General features: G+C 37.2%; 1 protein-coding gene across 10 annotated transcripts in view; it reads left to right on the forward strand.

Moving 5' to 3' along the window:
* Positions 1–13,910, forward strand: part of PLCH1 (phospholipase C eta 1) — a 218,128-nt gene that overhangs the window by 143,589 nt on the left and 60,629 nt on the right. For all 10 annotated transcript variants that reach the window (XM_053903692.1, XM_053903691.1, XM_053903686.1 and 7 more), the window contains 2 exons: positions 481–651; positions 12,982–13,075. In XM_053903692.1, coding sequence (XP_053759667.1) covers positions 481–651; positions 12,982–13,075 — 265 coding nt within the window. The remainder of the gene's footprint in view (positions 1–480; positions 652–12,981; positions 13,076–13,910) is intronic.

A 13,910-nucleotide genomic window follows, 5' to 3' on the forward strand; every position in this document is an offset into this window, starting at 1 on the left:
AAAAGATCAGCTTTTGGTTTAATTGCTCTCCCTTTGCTGATGTATCTATTTGGTTCTTTATTTCATTGCTTTTTGCTTCTGATTATAATTTTTTTCCTTATATTTTCTTTAGCTTAATTTTTTCTAGCTTTTTGAGTTGAATTATTGTCTATTTTTAATCTACCTTGCTTTCTAATAAATTGAAAACTTCGTTTTCCTCTAATTACTTTTTTTTTAAAGCTTTCTTTTTTGGTTTATAAATTTGCTGTGATCAGAGAAATTGGTTTTTATAAGGTTGATTGGTTATAACATGAAACTTTTTTCGTGGCCTAATAAATAGTCATTTTTCAAATGGTTCCATGTGTGCTTTAAAAGAATGTGTTTACCATTTGTGATACGTGTTCTAGCCTTTTTATAGTAAATATTACTTTTCAGCATCTCTGTACTGAATTTCCTATTTCAAACTCTCACACTGCCTTGTTTATTCTATGCCTCTTTCAGGAAGCTGATACAGATGAGAATCAGGGAACTTTGACATTTGAAGAATTCTGTGTTTTTTACAAAATGATGTCATTGAGACGGGACCTTTATTTGTTGCTCTTGAGCTACAGTGACAAGAAAGATCACCTAACTGTGGAAGAACTGGCTCAGTTTTTGAAGGTGGAACAAAAGGTATCATTAGACTGTTGAATTACATGTTTACTCAAAAATATTTATGAATATACAGGCTTCTTCTGCTGTTGGATATAGGTATACCTTATTTTTAGGATAGATGGGTAAATATCACAATTCCACACACACAAAATCTTATTTATGAGTTATTTATAACATGTTTCTAGCAGCTTTTAAGAGGGTGTGATAAATTGAACACTTGTGTAATTTTTTACCTTAAATATGTTGAGTGTAGAAATGCACATTTTTCCACAAAGTAACGGATGTTAACTCATGTGTTTCATTGTACATATAATGGTTATGTTTTCTTTATAGTAATAATATATAGGTATTTGTTAACTATGACATAATTCTTTTTTTTTTAACTTTTTAAAAGTGTTTATTTATTGAGACTGGGAGAGAGAGAGGGAGGGAGGGAGAGAGAGAACCCTGGAGCAGTCTCCATGCTATCAAGCACAGAGCCCGACATGGGGCCTGAACTCAGGAACCGTGAGATCATGACCTGAGCCGAAATCAAGAGTCAGACGCTTAACCGACTGAGCCACCCAGGAGGTCCAACTATGACATCATTTTTAGCTAGCAATCTAGTAATTCGTTGATAACTCTGATAGAAAATTGACATTCGATTATATGAGAAGACTAAGTAAATTAAGTCCTGATTAGCAAAGATAATCCCTAAATATATTTAAAACAAGAGTTTTGATTTTAATACTATGTAGGGTCAACTGTGGTCAACAAAGCTGGTCTTCTCATACTACTTTTTTTTATATTGCCTTCAACTCTGTTTCTCACTAAAGTAGAAGAATAAGTGAGTGATTGAGGGGGTGTTAGCTTTATTGAGTATTATTTGACCAATAAAAATTGTGTATGTTTAAGGTGTACAATGTACGGTTTTGATATAACCGTAAAATGATATAACAGTAAAATGATTACTACAATCAATCTAATTAACATTCATCACCTCACACCGTTCTGATTTGTGTGTGTGTGTGGTGAGAACACTTAAGATCAACTCTCTTACAAATGCCAAGTATATAATGCAGCATTATTAACTGTGGTCACCATGCTATACATTAGATTTCCAGAACTTCTTCCTGTTTAACTGAACTTTTATACTCTTTGACCAACACCCTCCCATTCCCCCCAGTCCCTGTCAACTGTCACTCTACTCTGCTTTTATGATTTTGACTTTTTTAGATTCCACTTACCAGTGAGATCATGCATTTGTCTTTCTGTGTCATTTCACATAGGATAATTTCCTCTAGGTTTTAAATATGTCACAAATGGTGGATATGATTTAATCACTCATGCTTACATAATGGGACATCTACCAAGACCCCTAAACCATGAGGTTTGGAGGGCTTCTGGGTTGGCGAAGCTACATGGGTGGACTGGGAAGCGGAAGGGGTATGCCCTGAGAGGGCACAGATGCTCTGAACACCTTCCCCCAGGCTATTCCTGAGTTGTACACTTTGTAGTAAACCAGTCCTAGTAAATAAAGCACTTTTCTGAGTTCTGTGAGTCATTCTAATGAATTATGGGAACTGACAGAGACTTTTCCTTGACTAAACTCTAGATAGGCTTTTCTGAGTCCCTTTTTGACTAGGCCCTGTTGTTGGGCCTTGTCCTCAAGAGTCCAGCTGTAGCAAGAATCCTGCTAAGACTCTTTAACCAAACCCCACATCCTTGATATCTGATCAGCTCGATTTCTGATAAAATTCCCTATCTTTCACCATCTCCCACGTGATATCTGATCACTTTCTTTCCTTCAGCAAAGAACCCTGTTAGGTAGGGTTAGCCAGAATCCCACTTACCTCTAATGTTCCCTCCACTCCACCCTGATCCTTGCTATAAATCCCCTTGTCCATCCTGTATTTGGAACTGAGCCAGTACTGAGTTCTCTTTTCCCCTATTGCAATAGCTACTGATTAAAATATGTTTTTCTTGCTTTAACTACTGTCTAGGTCTGTTTTTTTCTTTGATAGAGCCCCTAAATTTGTAGTAGGCCAAGCGGAAATGGGGGAAGCCTGAACACCTCATTTGCAGCTGGCATCTGAGATGGGTCAGTCTATGGGACTGAACACTTAACCTGTGGGGTCTAATGCTAACTCCAGGTAGTTAGTGTCAGAACCAAATTGTGTTGTTGGACACCCAGTTAGTGCTGGAGAATCTAAAACCTGGTTGGTGTCAGAAAAAAAATATACTAGATGTGGTAATGATTTACTTTACCCCATTCCACAGTCACACACATTTTAGGAATAAGAGATTCAGATGTAATGAATTTTGATGTTGCTTTCTTAAGGATTAAGTGTTAGCAAAATGCTTGTATCAGAATCAGTTATTTTAATTAGTTTGCTAATTTGGCAAAGGGAGCAATTCTCCATTAACAAAGTTAGCTATAATACAGGTAGAACACAAGATGGAATAAAAGATTTATTGTTTTGCCCAGAAAATATGCTCTTCTACCTACATCTCTACTCCTCTGTTCTCTGCTCTGGTAACTACTTTTTCCACTCTCACCTGGAGAGCTCCTCTAATACAGAAGAAAGAACATTAGACCAGGGGCCTACGAGACCTGTATTCCACATCTTACAAGCTTTTTTGGCTGGAGGATCTTGGGCAGATCATTCATTATCATTTCTGAGCCTTTGTTTCCTTATCTATAAAAGGGAGCTTACATCTACCTTTCCTATCTCACAGTGTCAACTTGGACATTGATCGTAATGATGAATGTGAAGGCCCTTTGACATAGATGTTCAGAAGCACAGCAATGTGACAAATTAAAATTACAATATTTAAAGCTACTGACTTCAAGTTCATTTGGACAAGTGGAAGTAACCTAGTCCATTTGAATAGCAATAGCGGATGTCACTTGCTAAGGGGCATGTGTTTCTGTCCTCCTTTTGGTTACATTGACATTCAACCAGTAGACTTAATTGGGGAAAACAGAAGCCAGTGTTCTATGACATCTGCTTCTGGTGGATAATTACCTGTATCCAGTTTAATTTTCTAAATTAACTCGAAGCTACATATGGGTGTACTCTGAAAGAAAGTTTTAAAAAATTATCATATATCGAGATGCATAAACCATAAAGGAAAATATTAATGTCTTGAAGCTTTAAGTTTATATGTGGTCCAATTTATCAAATGCCATAAAGTTAATGTCTAGCACAAACTAGGTATTTGTAACACACAAAGGGAGAAATAGTGAAATTCCTTAATATGGAAAGTACTGTCACAGGCAGTTGAGGGGAAAAAAATGAATACCCAATAGAAACACAGGCAAAACATTTGAAACATGAAAAATTTCATAAAAACTCAATAAACCTATGAAATTTCACCCTTCATTAGTAATTCAAATATATATAACAAAATGAAAAGACCATTTTCCACTCACCGGACATATAAAAGTTAAAAAAAAATACTATCAAACGTGGTATCCATTTCTTAGATTTCTAGTGAAGTTGTGGAAGGTATAATCTTTCCATCAGATAGTTTAATTATTAAATTTTATATAATTTATAAGACTTTGACCAATTTGTTTTACTTCTAATAGTTCATTCTAAGGAAATAATTGTGTACAGAAAAAAAAAAAGGATGTAAAGTTGTACATTTTATTTATTTATTAAAAAGTTTTTTTTGTTAATGTTTATTTTTGAGAGAGAGAGAGCGAGAGACAGAAACAGAGAGTGAGTCGGGGAGAAGGGGTGGGCAGAGAGAAGAAGAAACAGAATCTGAAGCAGGCTTCTGGCTTTGGGCTGTTAGCACAGAGCCTGATATGGGGCTCAAACTCACGAACCACAAGATCATGACCTGAGCTGAGGTCCGACGCCTAACTGACTGAGCCACCCAGGTGCTCCACTTGTGCATTTTATTTTATTTATTTTTAAATTTTTTTTAAGGTTTATTTATTTTTGAGTGAAAGAGAGTGTGAGTGGGAGAGGGGCAGAGAGAGAGAAGGAGATACAGAATTGGAAGCCGGCTCTGAGCTGTCAGCACAGTGCCTGTCATGGGGCTCGAGCTCACCAGTCATGAGATCATAAACTAAGCCGAAGTCGAACACTTAACCGACTGAGCCACCCAGGTGCCCTTTGTGCATTTTAAAATAGAGAAAAATTGCTCCCTCTCTCTCTCTGCCCCTCCCCTGCTGGTACTCTGTCTCTCTCTCTCAAAAATAAATAAAACACATTAAAAAAATTAATAGAGAAAAATTGGACACAATCTAAAATGTGCAGCATCAGAGTCATTGGTTAAGAGTTTTGTGGGATTTTGAATTTTAAAATGGGATTTTCACAATGGAGCAAATTGGAGGCAATTTGACCATTCATATGGCAGTAATTCATTCATTTCTGATGGCATAAAATTGGTGTAGACATCAGAGTATTCAACTTACAGATTTACTCAGTTGTGAAATAAAATATCACTGCTGGCCATATGTGATGTCAGAGATGATCTGAAATCAAATATTGGCCCATGGGTCAGACTTTTATTTCACTGAAGTCCTCTGAAAATTGAATTTATACCTTTGACAGGTCCAAATGCTGTTTGATTACGTCTTTCATTTTTAAAACATGTATGTGCTAAGAGAAATTCTCTCTGTCTTTTATATCCATGAAGAAGTGCCAATTAGAAGAGACCAGCTGGCTGACATTTCTCTTTCATTCTTCCTTGCAACCACAGATAAAGATCACTGACATCCGCTAGCTTGTGATTCCAGAGTACTAGGTTTGGTTGAGGTTTTTTGGTTTCATTTTCCCCCCTGTGTTTGCCAAAAGGCAGTCTATGTCTCCTCCAGATTTACTCTCCATTTACCATCAGTCTATGTCTCCTCCAGATTTACTCTCCATTTACCGTCACTGGGGCGGAATGTGTTTCGTATTCAGTGCTTTTTCAGAGTTTTGGTTCCGGAGCTATAATTGGATTTCATTCCCCCATCCCCCTTGACAGCCTTTCTTAACAAGCCTCTACTCTCTTTCTATCCTTTTGTTTCTTGTGGCTTAAGGCGAGAAGAAGAGAAGGCAGGACTATTGAAGCATCCTTATAGTCTGAAAAACCAGCTAGCTGTTTCCTGAGCACAAAGGCTATCTCCTTGGATAAGCCAAAAGCAGTCTTCTGTTTATGCTTCACTTTCATCTGAAATATACATATGTGTGGTTAATTCCAGGGGAATTTTAAGAGCTTTACTGATCTCATGCTGGAGGGCCCTCTTCTTATTGTAACTGCGTTTATCTGACATAGATCTATATACATTATCTCATTGTGGCACTTCTAACAGTTGCCCCTTTTGTGTCTTTAAACTCTCCGCTAAAATATTCCCTTGATTCTTCTAATCCAATTACCAGTGTTGTTTGTACCATCTCCCTTCATTATTCTTTACTGAATCCAGAATGATTTCGTGAGAGTCATGGTCATTCTAACCTTACCTCTCTATGATAAATACTTAGAAACTCTTCTTTGCTTATAACTACCCCTTTTGGGGCTAGTGTACCTTTATCTTTTTTTTTTTTTTAACGCATTTTCTTCATCATAAAAGCATCCCTTTAAGAGTCATTCCTGAGTTTCTGTTCATTTACTTAATTATTCACAGTTGAAGCAATTGAGAGACTTTTCAGAGTAATTACATCTTGTAGTATTTTTGCAGCCTTTAATATAGCTCCAAATGGCATTTTTCTGTGAAATAGTCATACCTTCAAATGCTTTGAAAGTTGTGTTTTAATTTCAAGATGAGTTAGAGGTAGCCATTTTGGGGAGGAAAATTCTTACTTATTTGGTTGAAAACTGAAGGGCCATTCACTGAGAAATGTTTCTCCACTCCCTTCTGAAATTAACCAAAAATAAAGGGAAGAGGCTTTTTCTTCTGTATAAAACTATGAGGACAAAGAGAACAGGGGAGGAGACAGGAACAACAAAATCTTGAAATTTGTCTGATTTAAAGGAGACCTCAGAGCACCGAAACTCAAGCCCACAGAGCAGGAAGCCATGAAGTAATTTCATTCGCCCAGGGGAACCCCAGAAAAGCTCAACAATTGAAGTCGTGATGCTCTTGAAAATACGAGATGAGAAGGGGTCAAAAACCCAAGCACTGGTTGGAAGTAGGGCTCTAGATCCTGTCTCCTACTTCTTGCAGCAGAGCAACTGTCCCTCCTCCATCCTGGCCTAAAAGCAAAAGTCAGAACCGGAGAAAGATGGCCCAGAAGGGTCTACACTGAGGCATACCAGGCACACCTGAGTACTGAAAAGATGGGGATTGTGGTAGATAGTCTGTGAATTCCTATATGCATGCCCCTTGGCAAGGTGACTTTGCCTCTCCTCCCATCTGTTTTCCTGTCCCTTTAATCTTGTCTGGCTTCGGGATTTGGTTTGACTAATAGATTGTAGCAGATGTGATGTACAAAGAACCTACGCCTCCGGGAGCCTTGATGATTCCACTTTTGCCCTGTTGGAATTGTGCGACTACCATGTGAGGAAACCAGGCCAAGGTTTTGTGGATGAGACACTACTCAGAGAAAGAGGCCCAGGGCCAACAGCCAGCACCAACCACAGACATGTGAGAGAGGCCCCCTTACACACTGAGCTGTAGTCAGGGGCCCAGGTGCCTATAGGCACTTGAATAACCCGTAGGTGAGAACAGCAAAATAACTGTCCAGCCAAAGCTGGTCCCACTTGGCATCCTGCACAAGTGTGATTTTTAAAACAGTGATTGTTGTTTTTAAGTTTCTAAGTTTGGGTGGCTTGTTTCAGAGCGATAGGTAACGAGTACAGGGGTGAAATGAATGTCTGTGCGCTGTGGGAGAACCATAACCCTCTTCTAACACTCTGCTCCCAGGTTTCTATATAAGGGAAATTACAGGTAGGAAATAGGAGACTATGACAAACTATAGAGGGTTGGATAGTGGCCCCAGAAGATAAGTCCAAGTCTTAACTCCCGGTACCTCTGACTGTAACCTTATTTGGAAATAGGGTCTTGGTAGACATAATTAAATTAAGGATGTTGAGATGAGATAATGCTAAATTTAGAGTGGACCCTAAATCCAATGATGAGTGCTCTTACAAGTGACAGAAAAGAGGATCCAGACACACAGAAGAAGGCCATGGAGGCAGAGGCTGTACTTACGAAGCCCCCAAGCCAAGAAATGCCACGGTTTGCCAGCAGCCACCAGATGCAAGGAGGGAGGCATGGAACAGATTCTCCCTCAGGGTCTCCAGAGGGAACCAACTCTACCCACACCTGGAATTTGGACTTCTGGTCTCAAGAGCTATGAGAGAATGAATTTCTATTGTTTTAAGCCAAGTTGGCGGTAATTTGTTACAGCAGCCCTAGGAAACTAATATACCAGTCCCAGGAAAACCCCCAAAATCTGAAGATATAGGCATCAGACATCTAATAAAATAGTTCAGACAGGGAATTCTACAGCGAGCCCCCTAGTCACTCAGCTCTGCTCGTGAATACAGAGCTTCCAACCAATTTATTACTGACTTTATTTTAAATACGTTTTTCAATAGCTAATTTTAAAATGGGTTTTAAATAGCCAAGGCTTACCACATGTTTGAGGAAATCCTCGACCATAAAATACAGAGACCAAGGTAAACAAATAGCATTGAGAAACTTGGAGGAAATAGAGGCAATGCAGGGAGAAGGAAATTTTAAAAACTGCCCTTAACATCAGAGTGATGAAACAGAAAATTGCAGCCACAAAGCAAGAGCAGTATGCTGTGGGAAAAGATGGTTCTGAGGAAAAAAAGAGCAGAGAAGTAAACTCAATAAGTGGCTTAGAAGATAAAGAAAACATTGCCCGTAAAATAGAACAAACACAAAGAAATGAAAAGTAGAAAGAAAAGATAAGGAAATAGTGGATTGATTCAGAAAGCCCACTCTGAATAATCAGAGGTACAGAAAAAAGAACAAATAGAAGGGAGATTATAAAATAAATCATACAAAAAATGACTAGCATGGAAAGGTAGAACTCTCTAGACTAGCAGGGCCACTCAGTGCCAAGCACACTGGATGTAAAAAGAGACCAATGATAATGAAATTTCACAAAGCCAAGGGTAGAGTAAAACCCTAAAAGTTTGCAGAAAGAGAGAGGGAAAAAAGTGCTGATCCAATTAATGAGCAAAGGCAGGTCCTGTAAAAGGAGTAGATTCACTATGGCATCAGACTTCTCAACAGCACCTCTGGAAACCAAAAACATGGGAGCAATGATTTCTGACTTAGAATTTTCTACCTGGTGAATCTGTCAACTGAACGTGCGTGCAGAGTAAAACACACATGGAAGAACACAGAAATACAAGCAAGAAATAAATAATTTACTTTCTGAGTACTCTCTGATGAGAATGACAGAATGAAGTCAGAACAAAACCTGAATAAAGTGCTGAATCCCACCAACCTGGAAGAAGGACGACCTTTATAGGGGATAAAAAATTGGAATTCATGGATTGTTGTCTTGGTAATCGAGACACCATTAGCATCATGAGGAAGAATTTATGAGAGGACACTAAAAATTAACCAAATGGGTAGAAATAGCAGCAATTAACAAACTGAAAACAAAAAATGTTCAAGAAACACAGTCATTATTCAATAGACTCAATGTCCAACACTTGCATAATCAGAATAATTCAACACTGAATAGCAATTAAATTAAAAAATTAAGATATAACTATCCTAGGTGGAGGGGTAGAGGGAAAAAGTTAGTTTTGCTGGCTCAAACAAGCTAAATTTTTTATCCAACACAATAAAAACATCCATAGATAATGCTTAAGGTGTATAAAAATAGAAAATAGCATCATTAACATAACAATTCAGAATATAAAGACTCCTTCCAACAGAAATATCTAGAAATGTTGACATTATTTTTTTTGGAGAGTGATTATCCATATAGGAGGGGAAATTCTGCTTTCAATCATAAGCTTCTTGGTTTTGATTTACTTAATTATGAATATATATTACTTTGATAAAAATGAAAAGAGTTTAGCAATATTAAAATTCTGTGCAAATTATACTATGATTTTGGATTTGGTGTGCTTTGGGAATCATAGCTATAAGAAATATAATTATTTACTTCTGACTTTGTTTTGAAATTCATACTCACTGTCAGAGCTTTGCCAGATAACTTATAAGAAGTCTGAGGATAAAATGTTAGTATCAGAATACTACTGTTATATAGGGATCTATGACTTTGGTTTCTACAACTAGGCCACCTGAAGTGGATTGACCTTTAATATGAGGGCCAGTTAGTCTTTTTTGGATGAGATTAAAGTATTATAGCAAACTAGGACAAGAGAATGGAGTCCAACCTGGAATAATCAAGGAAGTCAAATTATAGTAACTGACTTGACAGTTTAAAGCATCTCAAAAAATAAGAAGATTCAGGAGTTTCAGCTATATTGAAAAAAACAATCCGTTTTGAAAGTTAGCGTTTCGATTTTTCAGTAGAGATGAAGAAAAACACCCAGACAATAGGTATAATGTAAAAGTAAAGGCTTTGGATTTGAAGTCAGAAGAATGAAATTTGAACCTTGATTTTGCCTCCTGTTAGTTTTGTGACTTTGAGATAGTGAACCTTTTCTAGCATAGATTTGCATATTTTAAAATGGGAATAAAAACACCACGTTTATGAGACTGTTGTAAGAACTATTTAAGATTTTATGTGTAAAAGCTCTTTATAAACTGCACAGCATTGGCTACATTATTTAAATGTAAAGAATCATTGTTAAATCCAGGATTTTTAAAGCAGTCTTAGCACCACTTGCCTGGTATAGTAAGAAGAGTCCTTCATGTTGGAAACAGCAAGTGGCTCAGATACTGATAGCAAACAGAACTTTCAAATAAACTTCATGAGAAATAGGAGTAGAGTAGGGAGAAGTTCTTTTCCATTTCACCTTATTAGCTATGTGGTATAGGGAGCAAAACAAAGGGGAAAGAAACAGTAAAGAGCATTAACCTATGTCAAACCTTCTTTCATACAGTAGAATTTCACAATGGCTTTTTAAGTAAGGTCCGAAAAATTCAGTTTTGTGAAATGCCGGATTTTGCTATTGGGAGTTATTTAAATTAGACCAGGACTTGGGGGAAGGAGGGAAACTGATTGACATGTACATTTCATTTCTCATTATTATGGGGTTTTACTGTATTTCACTGAGTTAATCCTTAATACTTGAATTTTGATAGGAAGTGGATTATTTCCCATTTATTGTTATATAATTCCCAGAGAATTGTGAGCTTCCTAGAATGCCTACTGATATTTTCATCAATTTACTGAATACTTCTCGAATAGGATGCTTTTTGTTAACATGTTCTGCCTGTATCTTGAAGCAATAACATGTTCTCTGCTCAACTGCAATTAGTTTTATCCCAGGATGATATTTTTGATGTTTGTTACATCAAACATGGGCTCCTGGTAGACCTAAGTCTAGGACAAGGCCCCTACATCTCTGAACAAACAGCCTCATAAACCAAATAATTGCAGTGTAAACTCAGGCTTCCCATGGCACGTGAATTTTATTTTATTTTTTTTATCAATTTTTTAAAATGTTTACTTATTTATTTTTGAGAGAAAGAGAGAGAACAAGTAAGTAGGGGAGGGACAGAGAGAGAGGGAGACACAGAATCTGAAGCAGGCTCCAGGCTCCGGGCTGTCAGCACAGAGTCTGGCGCGGGGCTCCAACCCACAAACTGTGAGATCATGACTTGAGCTGAAGTCAGACGCTTAACCAACTGAAAGAACCAGGCACCCCAATTTTATAAAATTTTGTGAGAAATTACTTATTTTTTAGATTGCATGTGATAGTATATAGCAGGCAAATTAATGAGCTGCTTAAAGCCTGACTAGGTCAGTAGAGTTTTTACAGGTATCATGATTTCATTTATTTTGTGGTATTTTCTGGTGTTGTCTGGTAATATAAGCCTCTGAATGTAGGAAGGATTGTAAAATTTGCTCAATGGATGCATCAGCCATTGTGCAGCTAGTTTGGGGGCAGGGAGGGGAAGCATTCTGTGTTATTTCAAGCCAGCAAAAAACCAAAAAAACAAAAAACAAAAAACAACAACAACAACTGCAAAACAAAGCTTTTGTTCCCCTGCAGAAGGTTTAAGTGCTGTTTAAACTGTTTAGACAGGGGCGCCTGGGTGGCTCAGTCGGTTAGGCGTCCAACTTCACCCCAGGTCATGATCTCGCGTTTCATGAGTTCAAGCCCCGCGTCGGGCTCTGTGCTGACAGCTCAGAGCCTGGAGCCTGCTTTGGATTCTGTGTCTCCCCTTCTCTCTTCCCCTCCCCTGCTTGTGCTCTCTGTCTCTCAAAAAAATGAATAAATATTTAAAAAAATTTTTTAAACTGTTTAGACAAATGAGATTTCACTAAAACATAAGCATCAAACCTAAGAGATAATAGAATATTTGAGAAATATTGAGAAGTGGCTCACAAGATTAGCTTTCTCTATCACTGTTCATTAGTATTTTTAAATGTCACTGTTAGACTGTGGGACTCAATGGAATTTTGATCAAAATATCACACCCTTCATGTTGCTATTTAATAATTATTCCTGAAGAGTGTACCTTGCCCAGTGACACTAAGTATGTGTGTTCATGCAGCAAACTTGAGAAAGCCTCAATAATAATAGCATGCACTGCTTCTTTGATGTCACACGTTAATAGTAATGCATTTCATTTTCACAACTACCTTATAAGGTAGCCACAGAGAAGGTAAGTGACTAGTTCAAGATCCCGCTGTTAATAATATGAGATGGCTAATTGGGACAAAAGCCATCTAACTCCAGAGTACTTTGTTATGCTAGCTGCTTCATGTAGGTTTTTGGTTTTATTTTCTCTTGCCAACCTTTGTGATCTTGAATCACCATGGCAGATTGCTCTTGTGATTCAGTGGAAAGATCTGTAGATATGTACACCCATGAGTGGATTTACCTAGAACATCCTGTTTTGTCAGGGGATCATTTTCTTTCTGTATGTATTTATGATTAGCAAACTGTGGTGTTTGTGTAGAAAACATTAATTTGCAAATAGCTATTAGCTTATAGTAAGTAGATTTTAACAGTGGATTTGCACTGATTATTGATTTAATTTTATTAATTTTGCTTCATGGAATACATTTGTCTATTACTTGAAGGGATGTTTTCACTGATTAAATCTGAAGGGTAACATGGTAAGTTTCAGATCATTTTCTAAAGATAAAGTTGCTATGACACTAGTAATCTCAAATAATGCTCATTAAATCACTTTGTACTATATCATGAATACTTAAGCAATGTGCCTTTTTAGCATAGAAGAAAACATCTCATGGAATTGCAGGTACTCTACTAATGTTTTGTTTTGTTTAGATGAACAATGTGACAACAGACTATTGTCTTGACATCATAAGGAAATTTGAAGTTTCAGAAGAAAATAAGACGAAAAATGTTCTTGGCATAGAAGGTAAAATAACTAATTTCTTAATTTCTCATTTTTCAGTTCAGTTTGCTAAGTTAAATTCTAGCAAACTTTTTAGTAAAAGAAGTCAGGAGATATTCATGGATTACAGGTGATTCAAATAAAACTCACAAAACAACATATTTTCCTATAAAACAGATGCCATGCTATTGCTATTTCTCTTACTTTGGCAATGATCATATGCATGTTCTACTCTAAGCAAGTCAACCTGATGCCACCATGTGGGTGATAGATGCCAAGAAATATTTGGACTTCTCTCAAATGGCAAATTTTGGAAAGAGATTCAACCTGGTGATTTCAAAAAAGGAAATTTGGTCTTCAAATAACTAATCTATGACATTAGTGACTTTGAAAGTACAGGTTTCTTTAAAAATCTTGGCAATGAACTTGTTTTTACCTAGTTGGTAGCAGTGGAGATATTGTTGGAGCCACAAATTTTGTTAATACAACTACTTCATTATATAGTTGAGGAAAGTGAAGCTCTCAAAGAAATTAAGTAATTTGCCCAGAGTTATATACTTAGAATGTAGCTTCAAGGATCTTGCACATAAATGTGAATATAGCTACATGTATGTGTAAGTTATATATACTTAAAATATGTGGGGAAATAAATTTTAGGCTGCTACCCAAGAGAAGAACAAATTTCAGGCAGAACCAATAATCTAATGAAGGACCGCCAAGGCCCCACATTGCCCTCAAGACCATCCAAAGCCATGGTTTATCTTACTGTTTTTGATTCCTGCCCCCCCCCCCCCCCCACACACACACACTGGTTTCAGGCTTAGTGTGGACAAGGAGTTTTGGTACCACATGTTTACTT

This window comes from Panthera pardus, unplaced genomic scaffold (genome assembly GCF_024362965.1).
Source record: "Panthera pardus isolate Hobbes unplaced genomic scaffold, ASM2436296v1 HiC_scaffold_16, whole genome shotgun sequence".
Lineage (NCBI taxonomy): Eukaryota > Metazoa > Chordata > Mammalia > Carnivora > Felidae > Panthera > Panthera pardus.